General features: G+C 43.9%; 1 protein-coding gene across 1 annotated transcript in view; it reads left to right on the top strand.

Annotated features, from left to right (window-relative positions):
- Positions 1–644: 644 nt before the first annotated feature.
- The window catches only part of LOC311486932 (inositol 1,4,5-trisphosphate-gated calcium channel ITPR1-like), a 60,886-nt gene continuing 38,015 nt past the window's right edge, over positions 645–23,515 (top strand). Inside the window, exons 1-35 of the mRNA XM_084542954.1 lie at positions 645–938; positions 1,062–1,148; positions 1,631–1,789; positions 3,736–3,834; positions 3,947–4,030; positions 4,216–4,362; positions 4,534–4,638; positions 4,966–5,010; positions 6,047–6,201; positions 8,874–8,973; positions 9,059–9,219; positions 9,340–9,481; positions 9,560–9,718; positions 9,804–9,976; positions 10,421–10,540; positions 10,623–10,814; positions 10,935–11,186; positions 11,268–11,409; positions 11,502–11,655; positions 11,812–12,005; positions 12,090–12,228; positions 12,351–12,405; positions 12,497–12,662; positions 12,746–12,913; positions 13,017–13,082; positions 13,170–13,307; positions 13,424–13,549; positions 13,638–13,838; positions 14,000–14,251; positions 15,105–15,230; positions 15,353–15,481; positions 16,471–16,591; positions 16,689–16,873; positions 19,090–19,238; positions 19,873–19,984. Of these exons, the coding sequence (XP_084399080.1) occupies positions 753–938; positions 1,062–1,148; positions 1,631–1,789; positions 3,736–3,834; positions 3,947–4,030; positions 4,216–4,362; positions 4,534–4,638; positions 4,966–5,010; positions 6,047–6,201; positions 8,874–8,973; positions 9,059–9,219; positions 9,340–9,481; positions 9,560–9,718; positions 9,804–9,976; positions 10,421–10,540; positions 10,623–10,814; positions 10,935–11,186; positions 11,268–11,409; positions 11,502–11,655; positions 11,812–12,005; positions 12,090–12,228; positions 12,351–12,405; positions 12,497–12,662; positions 12,746–12,913; positions 13,017–13,082; positions 13,170–13,307; positions 13,424–13,549; positions 13,638–13,838; positions 14,000–14,251; positions 15,105–15,230; positions 15,353–15,481; positions 16,471–16,591; positions 16,689–16,873; positions 19,090–19,238; positions 19,873–19,984 (4,989 nt within the window). The 5' untranslated portion in view covers positions 645–752. The remainder of the gene's footprint in view (positions 939–1,061; positions 1,149–1,630; positions 1,790–3,735; positions 3,835–3,946; positions 4,031–4,215; positions 4,363–4,533; positions 4,639–4,965; positions 5,011–6,046; positions 6,202–8,873; positions 8,974–9,058; positions 9,220–9,339; positions 9,482–9,559; positions 9,719–9,803; positions 9,977–10,420; positions 10,541–10,622; positions 10,815–10,934; positions 11,187–11,267; positions 11,410–11,501; positions 11,656–11,811; positions 12,006–12,089; positions 12,229–12,350; positions 12,406–12,496; positions 12,663–12,745; positions 12,914–13,016; positions 13,083–13,169; positions 13,308–13,423; positions 13,550–13,637; positions 13,839–13,999; positions 14,252–15,104; positions 15,231–15,352; positions 15,482–16,470; positions 16,592–16,688; positions 16,874–19,089; positions 19,239–19,872; positions 19,985–23,515) is intronic.

Here is a 23,515-nt window from a genome sequence, read left to right as displayed (position 1 = left end):
ATCTAAGTGCTTTGTATTGTACTCAGTCCTTTGTCCTCATGTAGCTCCATGGTCCTGGGGGAACGTCCTCTCATCTCACTATCGACTGCGCCTGCTGGTTGAAAGGACAAGAAAAGCCTCTTTGACCTCTTTGACCTAAAGATTCACAAACACAAATTTGCCCACAGCGACATGATCGTGTAGAATTCATGACCTATAGACCTGGTTGGCGTGATCCAGGAGATATCAGCTCTATAGGACAGTTCTTAATAAGCTTCTCTAGCCAGCTAATAGTCGTTATTCCTGTTTCCCTTTATTGTTTGATGAACACAGACTACCGCCGCCTGCTGGTGTAAAGAGTCACCTCCTTTCACGCAGGCTCAGGACATACATACATACGTGTTAGCAAGTGCAATTTTTTGAGGTTGACACAGACTAGTTTGGGCAACATCACAGTCGGCCTTGGCAGACTGTAGTTCTTGGATGTCTGCTTGGTGTGTCCATACCTCAAGACTTACTGCAAAATCTTGCACAACTCGTTTGCTAAATCCTCAGAGGCGGATCCTGCACCAAATCAGTGTGGAGACGGTGAAATACTTGAAAGCAACCCCAAGAGTCCGCAGTGTGTTTTCTGACCAATACAGACATATGTGGTCATGTGTTTTATGAGTAGCTCTTAACTGTTTCTGATAATTGTGTCAACATGTCGTGCATCACCTTCAGTTCACCAATGCACGTATTTGCTTTGTTCTTTAGAGACACTAATCTCTACTATGATGTTGAGTAGCCAGGCGTCTGTGGAGACTAGTACTAATGCCGACTCTTTTCTTGTTTCTCCCGTAGACTGCCTTTTCAAACTGTGTCCCATGAACAGATACTCGGCCCAGAAACAGTTCTGGAAGGCGGCAAAACCCGGAGGCAACAGCACCACGGACACCGTCCTCCTCACTAAACTTCACGTAAGACTCATCGCATCATTAGTTCCAGAAGTCTTGATCGCTGCAGCGTTGTGTGTGAGATTTGCTGCCTGTGTTGTGTTGTGTGTTTCCTTGAGCACCTCTGTCCCCTGCTGTGTGCATTAGCATGCCGCTGACCTTGAGAAGAAGCAGAATGAGTCTGAAAACCGCAAGCTGCTGGGAACAGTCATCCAGTATGGAAATGTCATTCAGGTGCGTCCCGGGGCCGGTGAGATAAGGTCCCTTACATAATAGACACTCATTTAGCGCCATGCATGACACCGTGTGTTTTAATCAGAGAGGAGTTTTAAATAATTGCTTCAACGCAAAGATGTGCTATAAAGTCGTCCGTTGCGAAGTCTTATCGCGCCTCCTTCTACAGGAATGTGTTGCGCCTACTGTAGGTATGAGATCATTCGAAACCAAGAATAGTAATGCATTCCTGTTCTATGACATGCACAAGGGAGACTGTATGCAGAGTGCACTGTGTCCTAGTTGTGATGAGAGGTTATTCCTGAAGAAACTTGAGCACTAATTGGTCCGTGCTTTGACACAGGAACTCATTTTTAAACGCATATTTAAGGATCAGTTAGGTTAGGTCGGGGAAACCTGCTGCGCCAGTCTTTCCGTATTTCTTGTGTAGCTGTGTGGATCTTAACCATGCCTTGTAACTGTTTTTGCTGTCTTGCCAACAGCTGCTGCACTTGAAAAGCAATAAATATCTGACGGTGAACAAGCGTCTACCTGCGCTGCTGGAGAAGAATGCCATGAGAGTGACGCTGGACTCGGCAGGAAACGAGGGGTCCTGGTTCTACATCCAGCCTTTCTACAAGCTGAGATCCCTGGGAGATAGTGTGGGTAGAGAGTGTGGGTGTGGGAGTGAAGTTAATTATCGTAATTATCAGAAGGATAAGACGCAATTGTAGTTGTCTTTATATATATATATATATAGATATATAAAGACTGGATGAATTTATTAGATTATACACTATATTGCCAAAAGAATTTGCTCATCTGCCTTTACACGCATATGAACTTCCATAGGGTTTAATATAACGTCGGCCCACCCTTTGCAGCTATAACAGCTTTAGTCCTCCTGGGACGTTTTTCCACAAGGTTTGGGAATGTGTTTATGTGAATTTTAGACCATTCTTCCAGACGCGCATTTGTGAGGTCAGGACTCTGCAGGCCAGTCAAGTTCTTACACAACAAACTTGCTTATCCGTGTCTTTATTCATTGCACTTGGTGATGTATGGCATGGATACAGCTGCTCAACCAATTCCATGAAGCTCTCTACACTGAGCTAATCTGAAGGCCACATGAAGTTTGGAGGTCTGTAGTGATTGACTCTGGAGAGTTGGTGACCTCTGCGCACCATGCGCCTCAGCATCCACTGACCCCACTCTGTCACTTTACGTGGCTGAGCTGCTGTCTTTACCAATCGCTTCCACTTTCTTATAACACCACTGACAGTTGACTGTGGAATATTTAGTAGCGAGGAAATTTCACGACTGGACTTTGTTGCACAGGTGGCATCCTATCACAGTGCCATGCTGGAATCCACTGAGCTCCTGAGAGCGACCCATTCATACGCAAATGTTTGTAGAAGCAGTCTGCATGACTAGGTGCTTGATTTTATACACCTGTGGCTGTGGAAGTGATTGGAACACCTGAATTCAAATATTTGGATGGATGAGTGAATAGTTTTGGCAACATAGTGTATTTATGAAAGGCCCCCATTGTGTGTCGGTAATGTGATGCGTTTTATGAGCCGAGCTGCAAAGATAATGAAGAAGAAATCCAGATGAAGCCCATATTAGCTGCAGCAAAATCTGTGCTTATTAAACAGATCAATAAATAATAACACTACTGATAATAAAAATATAATTTTAGAGTTATTTAATACCTATTTTCTGCTCGGGGAGTATAAAGAGTTGGAGGATGATGGCTGAGGCTGCCACTAGTGTGACACACTGTCCTTGGCTTGGTTGCTTTGTGGGTAATGTAAGTCGCAGGAAGATGTAGATCGTCCTGCTTTTGTCCACCGTGACTTCAACAACATTGTGGTAGATATGGGCTGTAGGGTGGGACACATCACATGCGCATAACCTCTCCTGCTGGGGCTGCAGTTTGTACTAGTACCTGGTGGAAGAGAGTAGAATTAATTTGCCTAATTAGGCTGCACTTTATTAATCCCTCTGGGGACTTCTGCCCTCTGCATTTTGTGGGGACACGCGAGGGTAGCTCCAGTGCAGAGCGGAGTCAGCAAGCTCTGACACAGAATCACGGTCAGGAGCAATGACAAGCCGTGTGATGATTCTGTGAGGACATGAAGGTTTTGCTCAGAGGTACAGATTTCCACTACTTTAGTCAGCTGGATTAGTTTTCATAAAATCAGTCCTGTGCAGTAAGAGATGTGCAGGCTGGTCCTTGCAGCATACTGTGGATCTCACCTGTGATTTAAGCAAATGCAAAAAAAGCTACTGAGCAAAAGTCTTTTTTATTGTTTTTACTCATGGTTGCCGCCTCCTCACATTCCTTTATGGTGATTGAGCAGAGCTACGGTTTAATGATTCTGGCTGGGCCGGTTATTTTACACATAATATGACCTACAGCTCCACCTAGTGTTCATCTGGAGGCAAACACACCAATGGGTGTTCTTTTTAGGAAAAGAAAAAGTGTCATTTTCATTTAATTGATGAATCCCTACTCGAATATGTTAATAATTCAAATCAATTACACTAATTTGACTCTCATTTGAGTGTGTTTTTCTGTGCTGTGTTTATGTTGCTCCTGCAGGTGGTGATCGGAGACAAGGTAGTACTTAACCCTGTGAATGCGGGACAGCCTCTGCATGCCAGCAGCCACCAACTCGTTGACAACCCAGGGTGCAACGAGGTACGCTTCGCCTGCCGTCTCACAAGGCTGTATATCACATAAAGGACAGAAGGAATTCTAGATGAGAGCACATGTCCTTTAAAAGTGTTCACAAACTTCTTTTGTCTCTTAGGTTAACTCAGTGAATTGCAACACAAGCTGGAAAGTTGTTCTGTTCATGAAGTGGAGCGACAACAAGGAAACGATACTCAAAGGGGTAGGTACCCTCACATGTCACATCACTAGTCAGTTTTCACAGACGTTTACATGCAACAGCTTTATTATCTGGCTACAAATCCCAGCACATCACAGCAGAACACAGTAAACATGGTTGAAACTGAACTATTTGCTGCTTTAACATGGCTCGTGCATGCCCACGCGTGTATTTGTATGTCATTACAGGGTGACGTGGTGCGGTTGTTCCATGCAGAGCAGGAGAAGTTTCTCACCTGTGACGACCACAGGAAGAAACAACACGTATTTCTCAGAACTACAGGCCGGCAGTCAGCCACTTCTGCCACAAGCAGCAAAGCACTGTGGGAAGTGGAGGTTAGTACAAGATATAAAAACCTAATTTATTATTTTTATTTTTTTTGTCTTGTCTGTAAAAACTAGTTAACTAAATGTCTAAATGGAAAATAAATGGAAAATAAATGAAAACACTTATTTGTGTCTTGCAGGTTTGTAGTAATTTCAGTCATGTGGTTTTGTCATTACCAGGTGGTCCACCATGACCCATGCAGGGGAGGTGCAGGCTACTGGAACAGCCTGTTCAGGTTCAAACATTTGGCCACCGGGTGCTATTTGGCTGCTGAGATGGGTGAGGTGTGTATCAGCATCTTTAACTTCTTTAGTCACACTGTAATACACCTGTATCTATGACTTAGACTCTATTTGTCCACAAGGGAAATTGCTTGGTCACAGTAGCTCAGTTGCACATAAAAAACGGTGATAAATATGTGTCTGATGGTTAAAAATGATGCATGTATATACGACCATTTATGGGCTTTCATTTGTATCTTACACTGCTGCTCTGTGGTTTAAATGCCTGTGACATTGGTGGTTGGTGTAGTATGACGTTGTATGCACAGAGCAGGGCCCACATTATGACATGAATGATGCTGAGGTGGACGTTTGTTGTGTGATTTCCAGGTGAATCCAGACTTTGAGGAGGAGAGTGCTGAACAGCGGTCTTCAGTAAGTAGGCCTAAACCTCTGAGGGCTTTGCAACGTCAATGCTGGCTGCCCAACCTGTTTGATCTAATCTGTTAAAATCTATGCTGGATCTTTGCTTCCTGCTCCAGGTGGTGGACTTTACACCTTTTAATTTCCAGGTACTGTCATAAACTCTTTACTTGGCTGCAGCTTAAAAAAACATGTTGTTGTCACGTCTTGGGTAAAGCAGATAAGGCAGTTCTTGTTGCTGCTTTGTGTCCAGTTTCTCCATCTGCACACATAATGATCACCTAATGTTTTTCTTTATCTACACGGATCAGGCATAACATTATGACCTAGTATAGTGTAGGTCTCCCTTGTGGTGACTCATCAGAGAATGGACATGGGCCTTCTGAGGGTGTCCTGTGGTGTCTGGGAACAGATTGTTGTTAGTTTTCAGGCTGCATCCTGCTGGGGATGGCTGCTGCCATCAAGGAGTGTCATTGCTATGGGGTGGGGGTGCCTGGTCTGGTCTAGGTGGGTGCTACATGTCTAAGTAACATCCACACCAATGAATGCCAGGTCCAGAAGTTTCCCAGCAGAACAATGAACTGTCACAAGATGGTTTAAATGTTATTTACTTCTCCTGTCAGTGGTCATAATGTGCTGGCTGATCAGTGTATTTAACGTGTGCCTTCATTTTTAGTAGCACTGGTTTACCACATGGTGTCACCATGCCGTCATTTCAGCTGATGCAAGTCTCAGAGGAGAGCGTCATTAGGTGGCAGTGTTGTTATCAGGGATGTTGTGTGTAGACGTATAATCACAACATCGCTCCAACGAGACCCAGCGGTCTGTAGTGATCTCTGCTGCTGCTGATTTATCAGATCTAAACTCTAAACTCTAAAGTTGTGAAATCAGCTGCTGTGGTGACATGTAGGTAAAAAGTCAGAATCTACCTACACCTCTGCCTCATGACGGGTGACAGTTGTTAGTGTTTATCTGTGGTTTGATTTCCATTCATCATTTCTTTTTCTCTCTCTTCTCCCTCTCACTCCCACTTTATTTCCTCCTCTAGCTGGATGCAGACAATGAGGCTTTACGAGGGCGCCTGCGGGCTCCACAGGAGAAAATCATGTACACTCTGGTGCCTGTTCCTGATGGTATGGATATATCCTCCATCTTTGAGCTGGACCCCACCACTCTGAGAGGAGGAGACTCCATGGTGCCCAGGTATGACGCGTAAACACAACCTCAAGCGATACTGTCTCAGGAGCTCCTGAATGAATTATAATCCATACAGTATTCAGATGCCATAAAAGGAAGCATACCTACAACGGCCCAAAAAAGTCAGATGCAGAAAACTTTATCTGTCCCCGGCTGCCCATTACGTCTAAGAGGTGGTTAAAATATATCACAGACAGATGATGTCAGAAGTGACGTCAAATACCCCTCAGCTGGAAACTTGTCTTGGCCTTCAGTGGAACACTTGTAAAATGTTGTAAAAATATGTTGAATGACAAACATTTCAACACAAGACCACAATGATGTCACGGCCACAACAATTCAAACGGTGACTGCAATAAACTTTTGAGTCATGTGTGGTGTCGAAGGGGGAATTTGGAACATCCGTAGAAAGGGAGTTTCAGAGGTCGTGACTGCGTTTGGTGTTGCAACTATGGACAAGGGCCAGTTTTGTTATGTCTGCTGCGTCTTGTGACCACCTGTTGCTTTATAGTTGCATTTTGACTCGACTACTCAAAACATGGACCGTTGCCCAGTCTCCTGCGTGTGGTTGAATCACAGAGTAAAGGAAAATGCATTGTCAGTTCAGGGTGGGGTCATATTTTATGGGTTTTTCTATTTTATGCGTCTGTTGCTCACTTTCAAATCGCTCTTGCCAAGGAGAGCGAGGAAAGTCCCGCTCCGGCATCAAGCAGGAAACCGATCCAGCATGGACAGTGGGAACAAGAGGGGAAAACCTTTCAGTTTCAAAATGTCATGCACCATCCTTCTGTGTAAACATCCTGTAGCCTATGCATGCCCAAATAACAGTGTCATTTTCCTGATTTGGCGACTGCGTGGTTCTAGAGTTACCGTAGTTGAGTCGTCCTTGTCACAGCACATCAGATAAGAACAGATCCTCTCCACATCGCATCAGAGCGTCTGGTGTGTGTGACGACCGTGGCTTGCACCTCCCACACCAACCTGAAATAACCCCCTCAAACTTTAGCCAGGTGACTAATTAATGCCTGGGGTTGTGTGTGTGTGGTGGTGGTGGGGAGGGGAACAGGGGATCGGTACACAAAGGTAAGCCTGTTAGCTTCAGTAGTCGGTTACGTAACGCCTGCCAAAAATATGGCTACTGTCTGCTGTCTGAATACACACCAGCTTACTCCCCCGCGCACACGTGGAGCGAGCTGCTTTGAGAATGAAGGACGCGGCTGGCTCAGACTTTACTATGTGTGGAGGTTTAGTGATTAATGGGGAGGAGATGATGCTGTATAGGTCAATACTGGCTAATCGTGTCACACACACTTGGCTCAGTAAGCCGCTGTAAGCAGTCTGTTACCTCCACAGGCACCTTGTTTACAAACCTCTCTCGCTTGTTGCTTCTGAGCAGCAGCGACAGAATATGCAGTGATGCAGTTTACAGTGATTTATCATTTACTTCATGCACCTTCATCGCATCTGAACGCCTCTAAGTCAGAATCTGTCCTAGACGATACCGTAGCGGTGTGGGTCTTCTTCGGTTGGTCTCGTTTAGCCGTGCCGGTGTAGGAGAGACGTTCGTGACGGGGCCGGGGTGCGGCCGGACAATGGCCACCCCTCTCCCATCTCACAGTACATGTTTGTGGAGAACCTTGTGCTAAATCACTTGCAGACGACCTGATTCTGGGTCAGCGTTTCGTACGTAGCAGAGCAGCTACCTCGCTGTATGGGGCGGCTGTGGCTCTGTAGGTAGACTGGGTTGTCCATGAACCAGAGGGTTAGCGGTTCAATCCCCAGAATGTGCTACATGCCGAAATGTTCTTAAACAAGACATTGACACTGTGTGTGCTTGTGTGAGCGAATGGGTAGATGTGTCTGTGACTGTAAAGCGATTTGAGTACCGATATAAAAACAAGGCCTTCTATATCTGGGTTTCTCACAGTGCTCTGTTTTTGGTAGCTCTGTTTCAAAGAGGTGTTGTTTTATTTAGCCCTGGAGGTCCTGTTCAGGTGTTGCATTAAGATCTAATCTTAGCGATCTGATCAGGTAAAAGACAGGTGTGAACACCCCCAGGACCGGTGTTGTGCATGAACTTGTTTATTTTTGTGAACTGTGAAATGAACGCATCATTTTTCCAGAGATGTGAGCGTAGACGTGAGTTTCGCTCAATATGGAGGTCACCCCCCGTTCAGGAAAAAGAAGTTTTACGACGGCTGTCAGCCAGTCTATTTACGGCATACGGCATGGCTGGTGCAGCTGAAAGAGAAGCCACCTCTGTTATTCAAGGGTTATTCAAAAAAGCAGAACAGATCCTGGTGGAAAAAATATGACGGGCTGGGGATGGATGGGCAGGTCAGTCAGAGATTCTATGAGCATGAACTGTTCGTTTTGGAGTCTGTGAATTTAGTTCATAATTAAAAAAGGTGAGCTATGAACTTGAACTAGTTCTTGTTTAGTGATTAACTTGTACGACACCACCAGGACACATTGAGATCTGATCTCTGACCACATTAGAAGGTGGTCTGGGTCGCATGCGCCCTCATTCCTTTGGTTTAAAGACCTCCCATACTCAACTCCTGCCTCAATGATTTAGAAAACAACACACGACCGCCACTATAAATGATCGCCTGAAAAGGAAAAGGATGTTGTTATTTGTAGTCTTGATGTTTTATTTATCATTCATTTCCTTCTAGGAGCTCCTATGTCCGGCTAAGACACCTGTGCACCAACACATGGGTTCACAGCACCAACAACCCGATTGACAAAGAGGAGGAGAAACCTGTCATGTTACGGGTGAGTAGGCAGTGGCTCGGTAAACATGTGTAACGTGACTGATGTCTTTTGAGCAGTCGTATTAAAATCATTTTCATTTTTCTAGATTGGAACGTCAGCGGTGAAAGAGGACAAGGAAGCTTTTGCCATTGTGCCGGTGCCGCCAGCAGAAGTGCGTGATTTAGACTTCGCTAACGATGCAAGTAAAGTGTTGGCGTCCATTGCTGGCAAGCTGGAGAAGGGTACCATTACACAGAATGAAAGGAGGTATGCGTGGAAATCCTCCACAGGTCTTCCACATTATTAGGCTTTATCTATAACATAAGAACATGCAGCAGTAACGGCATCAGTCTGAGCTGTGGTGTTCTTTTCTTGTACTGTCTCCAGGTTTGTGACCAAGCTTCTGGAAGATCTAGTTTTCTTCGTGGTAGACATTCCCAACAGTGGGCAGGATGTTTTGGAGATCATGGTTAACAAGCCCAACAGAGAGAGACAGAAACTCATGAGAGAGCAGAATATCCTTAAACAGGTACGATTTCAACCTCAGGTTCAACATTTCTGTTGAGATACTTCTTTTTTTAGTTTATTTATAAATTTCCTGTTGCAGATTTTCAAACTCCTCCAAGCCCCGTTCACAGACAGCGGTGACGGCCCCATGCTGCGACTGGAGGAGCTCGGAGACCAGCGCCACGCGCCTTTCAGACACATTTGCAGGCTTTGCTACAGAGTTCTCCGCCACTCCCAGCAGGACTACAGGAAGAACCAGGTAGGTTTCACACCACGACTCTGCTCCAGATTCTCCTGTTGCTTCTTCTCTGCTGTAATCATAACCTGCGTTTATCTTTTCACAGGAGTACATAGCCAAACAGTTCCGCTTCATGCAGAAGCAGATAGGATATGATGTGCTGGCAGAAGACACGATAACGGCTCTGCTTCACAATAACCGGAAGCTGCTGGAGAAACACATCACTGCTGCTGAGATAGACACATTTGTCACGCTCGTGAGGAAGAACCGGGAGCCGAGGTGAGACTTGCAGGAAGAAGCTGGCCCGGGCTGCTATCATAAAACTGGCTTAAGTCCTGTTCGCACGGGACTAGTTTTATCTGGGACCTACGGTAATTTGTAATAACTGAGGAGGTCGTCTGTGATCTTAATCCCGTGCAAATATGCAATGTCTGTAATTTGCAAAGTAAAAATTACAGTGTAGTTAAATATGTGCAGTAGGAGTAGAGCTGCTTGTGCATGACTTTGGCACTGCAGGTAATTTATATCGAGAACAGTTAATGTGAATCAGTCTGAAGAAGAAGAACAGTTTTCACAACGATAATATATATATATTCTGTTGTTTTTCCTAGTTTTACTTTCTAATGTTGGACTTTCTATACAGTAATGTGAAACTGACATGCTCTTAACCTTTATTCCCTCAGTGTCTGTGAAAACATATTTAATATCTGATCATCTACCTAGGTTTCTGGACTACCTGTCAGATCTCTGCGTGTCCATGAGCAAATCCATCCCCGTGACACAGGAGCTCATCTGCAACGCGGTGCTGGACTCCATCAACGCCGACATCCTCATTGAAACCAAGTGAGCTGCTCATTTTACATCGATTATTAAAACCTAAACGTAATGAGGCACGCTTAGAAATGACATCCATGTTGTTCTCCAGACTGGTCCTGTCGAGGTTTGAGATCGAGGTGACGACAAATGGCGAGAACCCCGTGGAGGCTGAAGATGAAGAGGAGGTGTGGCTGTTCTGGAAAGACAACTGTAAGGAGATCCGGAGCAAGAGCGTCCGGGAGTTGGCCCAGGATGCTAAGGAGGGCCAGAAGGAAGACCAGGAGGTGGTCAGCTACTACAGGTTAGATATATGTGATTATGTATGTGTAAAAACTGTTATGAGATCACTGTAGATTTGAGCGTCACCCAAAACAGCTTAATTTGATGAAGACATGTCTAATAAATCCCAACTCTCTGCCAGGTGTCAGCTCAACCTCTTTGCGCGGATGTGTCTCGACCGTCAGTACCTGGCCATCAACAAGATCTCCGGACAGCTGGACGTGGATCTGATCCTGCGCTGTATGTCTGATGAGGACCTGCCCTTTGACCTGCGGGCGTCTTTCTGCCGCCTGATGCTGCACATGCACGTGGACCGTGACCCCCAGGAGCAGGTCACGCCCGTCAAATATGCTCGTCTGTGGTCTGAGATTCCTTCTAAGATTGCTATCGACGAGTGAGTTACCTATATTATTATTATTACTATTATTCCAAAGAGGCCACAGCGTCTCTTACACATCTTCCTCTTATCATCTAGCTATGACAACGACGGAACAACCCGAGACGAGATCAAAGAGCGATTCTGCCTTACCATGGAATTTGTGGAGAACTATCTGAGAGAGGTGGTTTCGCAGAATATTCCTTTCTCTGACAAAGAGAAAAACAAGCTCACCTTTGAGGTAATTCCCTAATTCCCTAAATAAACAGATGATAATACTCGCTGGTTTATTGTTATTTAGAAATCACGCTTTGGATTTTTGTTGTTTTGCAGGTCGTGAATCTGGCGAGGAACCTCATATACTTTGGTTTCTACAACTTCAGTGATCTGCTCCGACTGACAAAGATCTTACTGAACATTTTAGACTGTGTGCACGTCAGCACCATTTACCCCATCAACAAGATTGAGAAGGGAGAGGAGAGCAAAGGTATCTATTCAGTTCATTAAGCAGGAGCACGCTGTTTAAGAACAGATTTATTTTAGTTTCACAACTTAATCTCTTATGCAGATACAGTAACTCATGAGACACCATTAAAGTGTCATTCCTTAAACGCTATTCTGTCTCTGCGTGTCTCTACTGTAGCTGGCAGTAACGTGATGAAGTCCATTCATGGAGTTGGGGAGCTGATGACCCAGGTGGTGCTGCGAGGAGGTGGCTTGCTGCCCACCACACCGACCCATCAGCCCGAAGGAGATGTGGTTAAAACCCAGATTGAACCGGAGAGAGAAGACATTATGGTCATGGACACGAAGCTCAAGGTCATTGAGATTCTTCAGGTGGGACATCAAAAAGAAAACTGGTTCTCCGTTAAAGCCACACCCTTAGTTCACAGTCTAACTTTTTATTGTCTTTTCCTTTAGTTCATTTTGAATGTACGGTTAGACTACAGAATATCCTGCCTGCTCTGTATTTTCAAACGTGAGTTCGATGAGAACAACCCACCTGGAGACAACACTGCGAATCAGAATGGAAGCAATAATGTTCCAGGTCAGATGCCAGGTAGGTAGCCTCATAACGTACTGATATCACTATAAAATGTCATGATTGTTTATTATTTAGTCTCATAAACAAATATAAAACCTATCTGTATAGTAAATATGTGTTTTTTAAATTGTCTTTAGGAAATTTTGACTTTGAGAACATCGAGGAACAGGCAGAGGGGATCTTTGGAGGAAGGTAATTTATAGATCTCTAGTGTTCCCAAAGTTTTAAGCTGGTTACCACTAAAATAAATGCATGAGGTTAATTTTATGTGACTTTTGTTTAGTGAGGAGAACACTCCACTCGACCTGGATGACCACGGTGGTCGTACCTTTCTGAGAGTCCTGCTGCACCTCACCATGCACGACTATCCACCGCTCGTGTCTGGAGCGCTTCATCTGCTCTTCAGACATTTCAGCCAGAGGCAGGAGGTCCTCATGGCCTTCAAACAAGTAAGGAAGCCGTGCCACACTTAACACTTTAATAACAAACCATGCAGCACATCTAGGAGAACGTCACATTACTCTAAATTTAGGTCCAGCTGCTGGTGACCAGTCAGGACGTTGACAACTACAAGCAGATCAAGTCCGATCTAGACCAGCTGCGATCTATTGTGGAGAAGTCTGAACTGTGGGTTTACAAGAGGCAGGGAGAAGATGGGATGGATGGAGATGGACCTTCAGAGTCTGATAGCAAAAAGAAGGTACTCTGAACATCTTCATCCACAATGAGACAAAGAGATGGAATTTAAAGGACATATTATTGCACTGATTTTGTTATTATTATTATTGGTCCTTGTTTTCCAGGGAGAGCCCTCGGATAAAAAGAAGACAGAAAGTACCAGCAGTTACAATTACAGAGTTGTAAAAGAGGTATACTTGTTTGTATTTTTGATTGTCACTCTCATATGTGTGACATCTATTGTTCATGACTGATGTCCTCGTGCTGCCCGTGATCAGATCCTGCTGCGCCTCAGTAAGCTGTGTGTCCAGGAGGGAAGCTCAGGGAAGAAGAGCAAGAAGCAGCAGCAGAGGTTGCTGAGGAACATGGGAGCTCACAGCGTGGTGCTGGAACTCCTGCAGATCCCCTACGAGAAGGTGCTGCTCTCAAACATGCATACAAACAAAGCTGTACAGCTCCTCACTGTTTACACACATTTGAAGTTCCCCCTTTAGTGTAACATGATTAAAGTCTGTATTGTATCTTGCAACAGGGTGAGGATGTTAGGATGCAGGAAATCATGAAACTGGCTCACGAGTTTCTGCAGAATTTCTGCGCTGGGAACCAACAGAACCAGGCTCTCCTCCACAAGCATATCAACTTATTTCTTAACCCAGGGGTGAGTGACACTAAGTGAGCAGTTTGTTTGATTCAAAGACTTGTATTTACACTCCAGCTGTCTCTCCCGTTCCTTTCCTCCCTCTCAGATCCTGGAGGCTGTCACCATGCAGCACATATTCATGAATAACTTCCAGCTGTGCAGTGAGATCAACGAGCGCGTGGTCCAGCACTTTGTCCACTGCACTGAGACGCACGGCCGCCACGTCCAGTATCTCAAGTTCCTGCAGACTATTGTCAAGGCCGAGAACAAGTTCATCAAGAAGTGTCAGGATGTTGTCATGGCGGAGGTCTGTTCTGTGAGATCTAACTAAATCCATAATGCTAGTGAAGACAGTGAGACCCAGGCATTCACAAAATAAATTAAATGAGTGGTGATACTATAGACAGTAGGAGTTTTCATAGTGACAGATGAACTGCAGTAGTTACACCTTACTCTCTCCTCACTCAGCTGGTGAACTCCGGCGAGGACGTCCTTGTCTTCTACAACGATCGGGCGTCCTTCCAGACCCTGATCCAGATGATGCGCTCAGAGCGGGATCGCATGGATGAAAACAGCCCTCTCATGTACCACATCCACCTGGTTGAACTTTTGGCCGTCTGCACGGAGGGCAAGAACGTCTACACGGAGATCAAGTGCAACTCCCTGTTACCCCTGGATGATATCGTCCGGGTCGTCACCCACGAAGACTGTATTCCTGAGGTGGGAATAAGTAGTTTTTCTTCGTTTGTTATTGAATTTGAGGTGTATTCAGAATATGTGTGTAGCAGCAGATGGGATTAGATTTACCTGGGGACGTCATGCACGGGATATTCAAACTCTGTGTTTTACTCTAGTTTATTATCCATAGTTATGTCTCTGCTGCATGTCAGAGGACATTTTACACTTTTACAGCTTTAGTTACTTTGCAAATTCTGGATTGATAATGAAAAATATATTTTTAAAAATAAAACATGATGTGATCAGAATATTGATCCCGGGGAAGAAATTACGAACGACCTGTCAGTATTTCAGTCAGCCCCACCTTTGCAGATGAACATTATTAATGCTTGGATTAATGTTTTCATCCGTCTAAATGGGTGAATGAGTCAGAGACATCTTGGCTTTGATTTACAGGACATCTTTCCTAAGTGACCACAGGCAATAAAAAGCCGCGAATCAAACAAAAGAAAAATTAAAAATCACAGAGATTTGCACCGGATTAGTTTTATCACATGACCTCTGTGTTAGGGGAAACAGAGGAGGTAATTTGAGGTGTAGTTTTTACCTTACAAATTACAGACATGACCGATTCGCACGGGATTAAGATCACAGACGACCTCCTCAATTAGGACACATTAGTCTAAACTAGAGGTCCCAGGTAAAACTCGTCCCGTGCGAATAGGGCTTAAAAATGAGACACATTTATGACCTAAGAGTTACCATACTGGGAATAAAAGCACAAAGGGGTGTTAAGAGCTAACCGCAAACTACAAGGTAAACCAGGGAAAAGCTCCATACTGGTTTAGTGTAACCTATGCTAAACTAATAACTTCATTTGTCTGAACCCTAACAGGTGAAGGTGGCCTACATTAACTTCCTAAACCACTGTTACGTGGACACAGAGGTGGAGATGAAAGAGATTTACACATCCAACCACATGTGGAAGCTGTTTGAGAACTTCCTGGTGGACATTTGCCGGGTAAGCAGAATGCTGTTCTGCCCCTATAGACCCAAAATACATTAATGCAACCTGTCGCCTACATGCAGGAAGTCTGACTCGGTGGCTGTGCGTCACGCTAATATCTTGTTCTCTCTGCTTAGGTGTGCAACAACACCAGCGATAGGAAGCATGCGGACACCATGCTGGAGCATTATGTAACTGAGACAGTCATGAGCATTGTCACATGTTTCTTCAGCTCTCCCTTCTCTGACCAGAGCACAAGCCTGCAGGTAATGTGGACTAGTGTTTGAAATACGTCCCACAAACAGGCTCGCAATAGGGATTCCTCTGTGAAGTCTATAAATTATAAATGTCTTCGGGTTTATTTGTCCAAGAGAGAGAGAGAGAGAGAGAGAGAGACATTGTCCTCACATATAATCTGTATTTCTATTTTAAAATATCACATTCTCCCCTTTGCATAGATGGCCCATCATATGTATGTAAGTAATAGTAACTCCCCAAATTGTGTTTCTCAACCTCTGGGTGTGTTCCTTATCAACAGAAGTGTTCACTGTGTGGGTTTTCACTTTTTCATAGCTTAGTCAGCACACAGACTCTGTTCTTCCCAGATCTGTGGGTGTGTTACACAATGCCTTTGCTGGGATGTGGTGCAGATGATATACTGATGAAATGTGGCCACTGCAGCCGTGTCTTGTCGCCCACGTCTTTCCCAATAAATCACAACCACCACCCTCAGTCTATAGCGCCCTCGTACAGTAACTTGGTGGTTTTTTTGGACTGCCACTCGACATCCTATTATCTGTTTTGTGCTTCAGGGTGGTTCCCGTAGAAATAGTCGATGTGCTTTATGTAAACATTTGCACTTTGCTGAGGATTAATAAAATCCATGATCACGCTTTGGCTCTTTTTGCTTTTTCTTTTGTAACAGGCAGCCATTCTTGGAAAGATAACTGAGGTATTTATTGCACTCTAGGGTTGTGGCCAGGCAGTTATACTTCTCTGTTAAACACTGGTTTTTGTGTTAGGAGTGCATATGATAAAAACAGCTGGTCCTCTGCACCTGAGGCTGTTAACCCTTCCACATTAGAAGCCATAGTATCCTCACATTGTCATGTCTGCCACAGATTGGGGTTATGAATTCAACCTACTCTAGTCACCCTGTTGGATTTTTTTGGTTCCATCTTCTGTGTACTATACAGTATGTGTCCTCCTTTTCTCTCCTTTACCCTGTGTCATCCTGTTCTTCTCTGTCTTGCAGACTCGCCAGCCGGTATTCGTGCAGCTGCTTCAGGGAGTCTTCAGGGTGTACCACTGCAACTGGCTCAACCCTCTGCAGAAGGCCTCGGTTGAAGCTTGCATTAAAGTGCTCTCAGACGTGGGTAAGTTGTTAGGCTGACACCGACAAACTGTTCCTGTCTAAGCTCTCCTAAACTTTAGAAAAGACACGTTAACATCTTCATTCTGGCGTCTGTCTAGCCAAGAGCAGAGCGATCGCCATCCCAGTGGACCTGGACAGCCAGGTGAACAACCTGTTTGTCAAGTCCAATAATGTCGTGCAGAAGAGCATCCTCAACTGGAGACTGTCCGCTAAGAACACTTCCAGACGGGACTCCGGCCTCACTACCTCGAAAGACTACAGAAACATCATTGAGAGGCTGCAGGTCAGTGGAAAGACTCATTTAGTTTGGATGAGATCGGTGCTTTTAATTTGAGATGTCTGTTTCTTATATCTGATGCTCTTTTGTTTGTGTAATAATGTATTTATATGTGTTTTAAAGCCTTCATAAGCATGTTTTTTTTTTTTTTTTTTATTGTGCAATTCTTCATGAGGGGTGGGAAGGTGCAACAAAACCTTGCAATGCAGATGTTTGATTTAATTTTATTGGTTGAAAAGACGCTGCGATTACAATCGTCCCTCGCTCCTTCGCGCCACGGTTCACTTTTCGCGGACTCGCTTCTTCGCGGGTTTTTAATTCTTACATATCTAATTTTTAAAAAACCGCCAATAAAAAGGTTAATGAGAGTGTGGGAACAGTTCATAAAGGTTTAAAATACACATACAACAGTATAACTAATACAATAAATACATATAAAACAGTATAAGTAATACAATAAATCTGTGGTCTCTACTTCACGGATTCTCACTTTTCGCGGGGGCGTTCAAGTGAATTCGTAAACCCCGCGATAAATGAGGGAACACCTTATTACTGTTTCACCTGTGTGTGTAGAGAAGGCCGGTTCATAGAGCAGAACAGATGGCGGTAATGGCTTTTGTAAAGTACGCATCTGATGGCGGAGAGGAACGAGACACGGAGTTCTTTCACCATTTATGTCATAGTCAGTTTGGCTGAGAGGAGCTGGAAAAAAGAAGGTGCAAGAGCCCTTAATGCCAAATGCACAGCTTGCACATGGAGCTGATGTTTTTATTTTATATATTTTTTTGTGTGTGTGTCTGGTTTGACTGGATAAATGACTGTCTGGACGCCATGTGATCTTTTATAGCTGCAAAATTATAATCTTTCTAAAAACACATGATTGACTGTAATTCAACATTTGTAGGGGAGACATAATGGTGTTGGTAAGTACGTGTAAAACAAATTACTGCAGGAGAAGGCTGTAATTGCATTTAAGGGAAAACAAATAAATATAAAGAGCGGTGGTCTTAGTAATACGGGAGGTGTTACACCCAAGTTTCTTGTAACACAAGAACCAGTGACTCAGTATTCTCTGGAAGCCTGTGAAATCACCGACATGCCTGGTTTAAGCCGGCTCTTATCTCACCTCGACAGGAAACCCTAGTGTTCAGCGGTTCATTAAACAAACAATTACTAATAACACTGTCCTAGTCTTCTGAGTTAGTTTTGACTTATTCACCGACCCATTACCAGGCTCAGAGTACTATCCCAAAATAGTTTCCTTCCCACTTTTCCTGCCGTTTTTTTATTCTTTTTTTTTAAGCCATGAGTATTTCTCAGCCTGCATGATTCAACGCAGTTTAATGTGTGTGTTTGCGTCTTCGGCGTCTCTTACTAGCCCCCTCATTGTTCCTCCACTCCCCGGTCCACACGGTGACATGATAACCACCATCAGTGTCATCAGTCTTCACGGTCCATTTAAGCTATTTGCATATTTTCTAACTAATCCTCACCAGATGTGACAGGAAGGAGGAGGAGGTGGTGGTGGTGGTGGTGGTGGTGGTGCATCATATAAATAGTTTGATTTGGTTAAGAGTCATACGTGCTCAGAATATATGCCCTTATGTTTATCTGACATTATCCTCATACATGAGCTGTTGAAATGTGGACGCATGTAGGAGTTAATCCTTAACATAAGCTACTCTGATAGAATAAATCTTAGCTACTATAAGATATTAATATTATATTTAACTATACTTCATATATAAAACAATTATTGCATACTGTGTTGGTTATTTTATTGGTAGATGGTGGATGATTTAGAAAAGCTTAATTACTAAGGATATGTTTGTGGGATGTGTGTTTTTAAGTTTTTGTTTGTTGCTAAAAATATTGTTAAGCTGCCTCCGGCTTCCTCCCGCCGTCCAAAGACATGCTCGTTAGGTTAATTGGTGATTCTAAATTGTCTGGGTTGTCTGTCTCTCTGTGTTAGCCCTGTGATAGACTGGAGACTTGTCCAAGTTACTTCCAAGTTACAGAAAATGAATGAATGAACGAATATCTTAAACTGTTTCATTAGGCTGGAGATGAAAATAAGAGAACGTGGAGATAAAGAAATCACCTGAAGTGACCTTGTCTTCTCGTAGGACGGCCGATTACGACTCTTAAAAAGACACTCTTCAGTCTTTTGTAATAAAACCACAGTAATGCGTAACCATTAACCTCTGGTTCTGTCACTGCAGGACATAGTGTCCGCGCTGGAGGACCGCCTGAGGCCGCTGGTCCAGGCCGAGCTCTCGGTGCTGGTGGATGTCCTTCACCGTCCTGAACTGCTCTTCCCTGAGAACACAGAAGCTCGCAAGAAATGTGAAAGTGGAGGATTCATATCAAAGTGAGTGTCAACTTTTAACCATAGAGGCCAGACCTGGGTTATGAACATTCCCTCACTGGTAAATTATTATACGCTTTAGTGTAGACACGACTAAAGTTAATATCTGGGCCACTGGTGGAGTCTTGGCGTGCGTGCACATGTTTATGTTTTACTCTACCCGAATGTTTTTTATTCCATTGGTGGCTACACATGTTCATACATGCGCTCACACGTATATAAATAAAGTATATTTAACTTTATTTTGGGTCTAGTGTAAGGTCAGGTTGGATTACAGGTAATCTTCTGGGACAGAGGGACGTTGTTGATGCAGGGATTATCCTACAATTTAAAGCTGCCACTGTGGGCTGGTGGTAGTTTTACGTAAAAGTGTGTCAACCTTCGCTGTCGTTGGGCAATCACTCAGCTCTGCACAGTTCTCTGAACACATTAAACATCTGCCATTGTGTGTTGGAGTGATTGTCCAAGTTGCTGTCTTGTCATTTATGTCCAAGTCTCTTAAATGGGCCCATAACTTCCCAGTCTGTGATTTTAGGATAAAAGAAGAGTCGCTGCATGATGGAAATTAGCTAAAATAAATTAGTATTTGGTTGTGTGGGAAGTATGTACTCACTTTTTACTCTTGATCTTCAACCAGACTGATCAAACACACCAAGCAGCTGCTGGAGGAGAATGAGGAGCGCCTGTGCATCAAAGTACTGCAGACACTGAGGGAAATGATGACAAAAGACCGGGGCTATGGGGAGAAGGTACGTACTGTCTGTTAGTAGCTGTGCCCGACATTCATCTGCTCATGAGGGAAAACCATAGACTGTATATTAAAGATGGACAAAGGAACTGCTCCTCAAAAGTGAAGCCAAAGCAAGTAGAGCTCCCCCTGGTGGCTGGCTGCAGTATAGGTCATATAAGCTCCACCCCCTCCATGTTAGTGGGCGGGACTTGGGCCAAACTAAAACACTAAAATACACAACAAATATTTTTGTTTTTTCAGTCGTTTTAGGTAGTTAATATAATGTTGATGAATGTTCAAGTGCCCATTTTTCTGATGAGTTTCGTTTTAGTTATTTGACGCTATAGAAACAGGATGTGACGTCATGATGACTGCCAGTTGTCATGCCAACCGCTCTGTGAAGCAGTCCTGTAGGACCGTGAGAGTAGGAATGAAATAAATAAATAAATAAGTGCAGTGTATAATCCAACATTTCCTTGTAACTGGTGGAGACAGAGCAGAGCGTAGTATTAATTAAATGAAAATACGTGTCCTGATCAGACTCTCTCTCCAAAGTTGCAAGATGGCGCCACCCGTTAACCAATGGGAAACTAGCATCAGTTTGACCAATTCGAGGAAGTTGGGACGCATTGTCCATATTTATATACAGCCTATACAGTCTCTTTTAACTCAAGAGTCCCTGCTCCTTGTTCCAATGTATAAAACCTACTGGTAGACGTGATTGAGTGTTTGTTGATTGCCTTATACCCTGCGTTAGCACACTGAAAGACAATGACACAAATGTAGAGTTTATCATCACGTCTTTACAAAAAGAAAACTGTCAGAAACTAAATAATCACTGCTTTCCTCTCAGAATACAAAGTGCACGGTACACAAAGTTATGAATATCAGCGTTATTAACACTATTAACAACATGCATGGTCCAACACTGTCACTCAACCATTCATCGACTGTCTCCTCTCTGTCGGCTTGTTTTCTGGTACAAGGCTAAAGCACCAGGCCTCACAGCTTAAAACAAGGTTAACCCAATTTTTAAAGTTAATTAAATTAAAGGCTTTTTTTTTTTTTTTTTGCTTTTGATTCGGTGCTTGTTTATAGGTTTTAAAGTTACCTCTCGTAACACTATGTGGAATAATATACTGTAGATGTACAGTGGCTTACTGACACCACGGCTGAAACACGTGTACTCGAGTGGTGCTCCTGGTCTTGGCTCGGTATTCTTCTGGGCACGTTGACTGGTGGGAAGCCAGCGAATGAATCACGTCATTCTCATTGTGACTCCTGCTGCTCGGTCTGTGCACCTGTGCAGACGGGCTCAGGAAATAACAACAAGAGCAACTCTGAAAATGGTACTTCAGTTTGTAACGGTGCGGCACCTCGACAGATCTTATCTATACGTGTACCTGTTGTTGTGTCTTTAAGGGACAGGAAGCTCTGAATCTATATATGTCTATGTGATATGAGTGTTGTGGAGGCTTTATTTAGACTTCAGCTTTGTTTGTATTTTCTATTTCCTATACATATAAAAAAAAAGTTTCTATCCTTTGATGTTTTATTGTTTAACAGCGTTGGATTTTTTTCTCACACTCTGTTCTGATGCGATAAAGTTCTTTAAATATAATATTGAGGCGGAAAAATGACCGAATGTGTTGCACAAGAAGCATTCGACAAGTCATTTTAGATTAGACATGCCTATATTTGTGACATGCAATCACTCAAGGTACACAAGAAAATTCATGCCCGCGTCTCCACATGACTACAAACAAAAAAATAAGGCCTTAAAGACTCAATTTACAAAACACTGTGTACTAGGACATTTGCTTTTGTAGCTTTAAGGCAAAGAGATGTAAAGATGCAGGTTTTACCAGAATGCATGAATATTTGTGTCAGTGACGTTTAGTATCTCCTGCGCTACGGTGATAAAACATGAAGGTTTTTTATCAATTAGCTCTGTTTTTAAGCTTTAACATGCCGTCCTTTAGCCGTCTTCACTACATGCTGCACGTGTGTGTGTGTGACGGGCTTTACTTTAACTCCACTAATCGAGCTCTACTAACTGTCTGCCCTCCCCCCCTTCCTTTTACTTTTTCTCTTGCAGCTGATTGCCTTTGATGATGAAATGGATGTGGCTGAGGTTGATCATTTTTTACTTACTATTGTGATGTTCATTTGCTTTGTCTCCCACTAACAACGTAGACGTGCTCATTCTCCAAATAGACTACTTCTAGCATCGCAGCCCCATCTGTTACATGTGTCGGCAGCTTAGTCCACCCCTGCCCCCCCCCCCCCCCCGCTGTGTGCCTGTTAACAGTAGCTCCTAATCTCCCAGACGCGTCCAGCTCACATTACGCGATACGCTCGTCTCTCCGTGCCAGGTCACGCTTCTGTATTTATTTGCCGTTTTGAAGTGCAGCTTTTAAGTCCAGAACGTGTCACTGCGATTTGTCGTTGCAGGTGATTTTGGGCGTACTGTTGTGATTCTTTAAGGCCGTTACATACGCCACGAGAAACGAGAAGTTTGTTCTTCTTTTCTCTATTCTGTGATTAGTCAAGGGGAAGTGGGCGTGGTTTATGTGGAAAAGCGTCCGCTGTGTGAGCTCCCAGATGCTAATATTCGCAGCGTGACCGTTAATCTCTGCATACTGTGTGTGGGTGCACGCTGAACAGTCACGGTCGTCAAAACGTCTGGACGACGTCCGAAAATAATAAGAAAAGTGCCTCTCGTTGTCCCGCGTCTTCCACAATGCTTAGCGCAGCGCTGCAGTGGGAGGGGCCTGTGAGGACTTGGCTCTGGAGTTTCTCGTGGCCAAAACTAACTTTCTTCTTGTTCTCACAGCCCTCACCCTTCTCGTGGAGTACGTAACCAGACTTTGACAGACAACTACTATGGGTCAATTCTAGACTGTTGAAAATCATTCAGTTCTCTTTGAAGGGACAGAAAGGGATTTCCTATTTTTATGTAAACCCTATGTTTATTTTCTCGCCGTAACAACCAGTTGCATTCCTTTCTCTTTAAAATTCCTCATCCAGCAAATGCGATTTGCCCCTCACAGTCATTACATTTCCCCATAATTGTCTTGATCTTAATCTGATCTGAACAGTTACAAGATGAATGAAATTACAAGAATGACCGGGACTCTAGTCATCTGGATGCTGCTGAGCAATTCCAATTTCAAAGCGTCAAACATGAGCATTACAGAGTTAAAAAAACCATGTTTTTACTTATTTATTTTTGCCCAGAACACTGGAACACTACACCGTTCAGTACTACGGCAGTAAGTCACACGCAGACAACCTGAGCGTGGTAAGGTGCTATTTATTAGGGCTATTGCATTACATTGCGCTACATCACTGAGCTGTTCCTGTTTGTTCGGTCACTCAATCTACATGCCGCACGGCTCCCTTATGATGGATGGTGGCAAGGGAGCTTTACTGCCGTTCTGAGAGCAGCTGTGAGTGTGTATATATAACCGGGGATGCTCCATCTAACAGATTCATGGCACACGATTGGACCCTGACCTGTGACCTTTTTTTTTTTTTAAAAGAAGTT

Source organism: Chelon labrosus (assembly GCF_963514085.1).
Source record: "Chelon labrosus genome assembly, chromosome: 4".
In the NCBI taxonomy this organism is placed as follows: Eukaryota; Metazoa; Chordata; class Actinopteri; order Mugiliformes; family Mugilidae; genus Chelon; species Chelon labrosus.
This window is presented reverse-complemented; position numbering and strand designations above follow the sequence as displayed.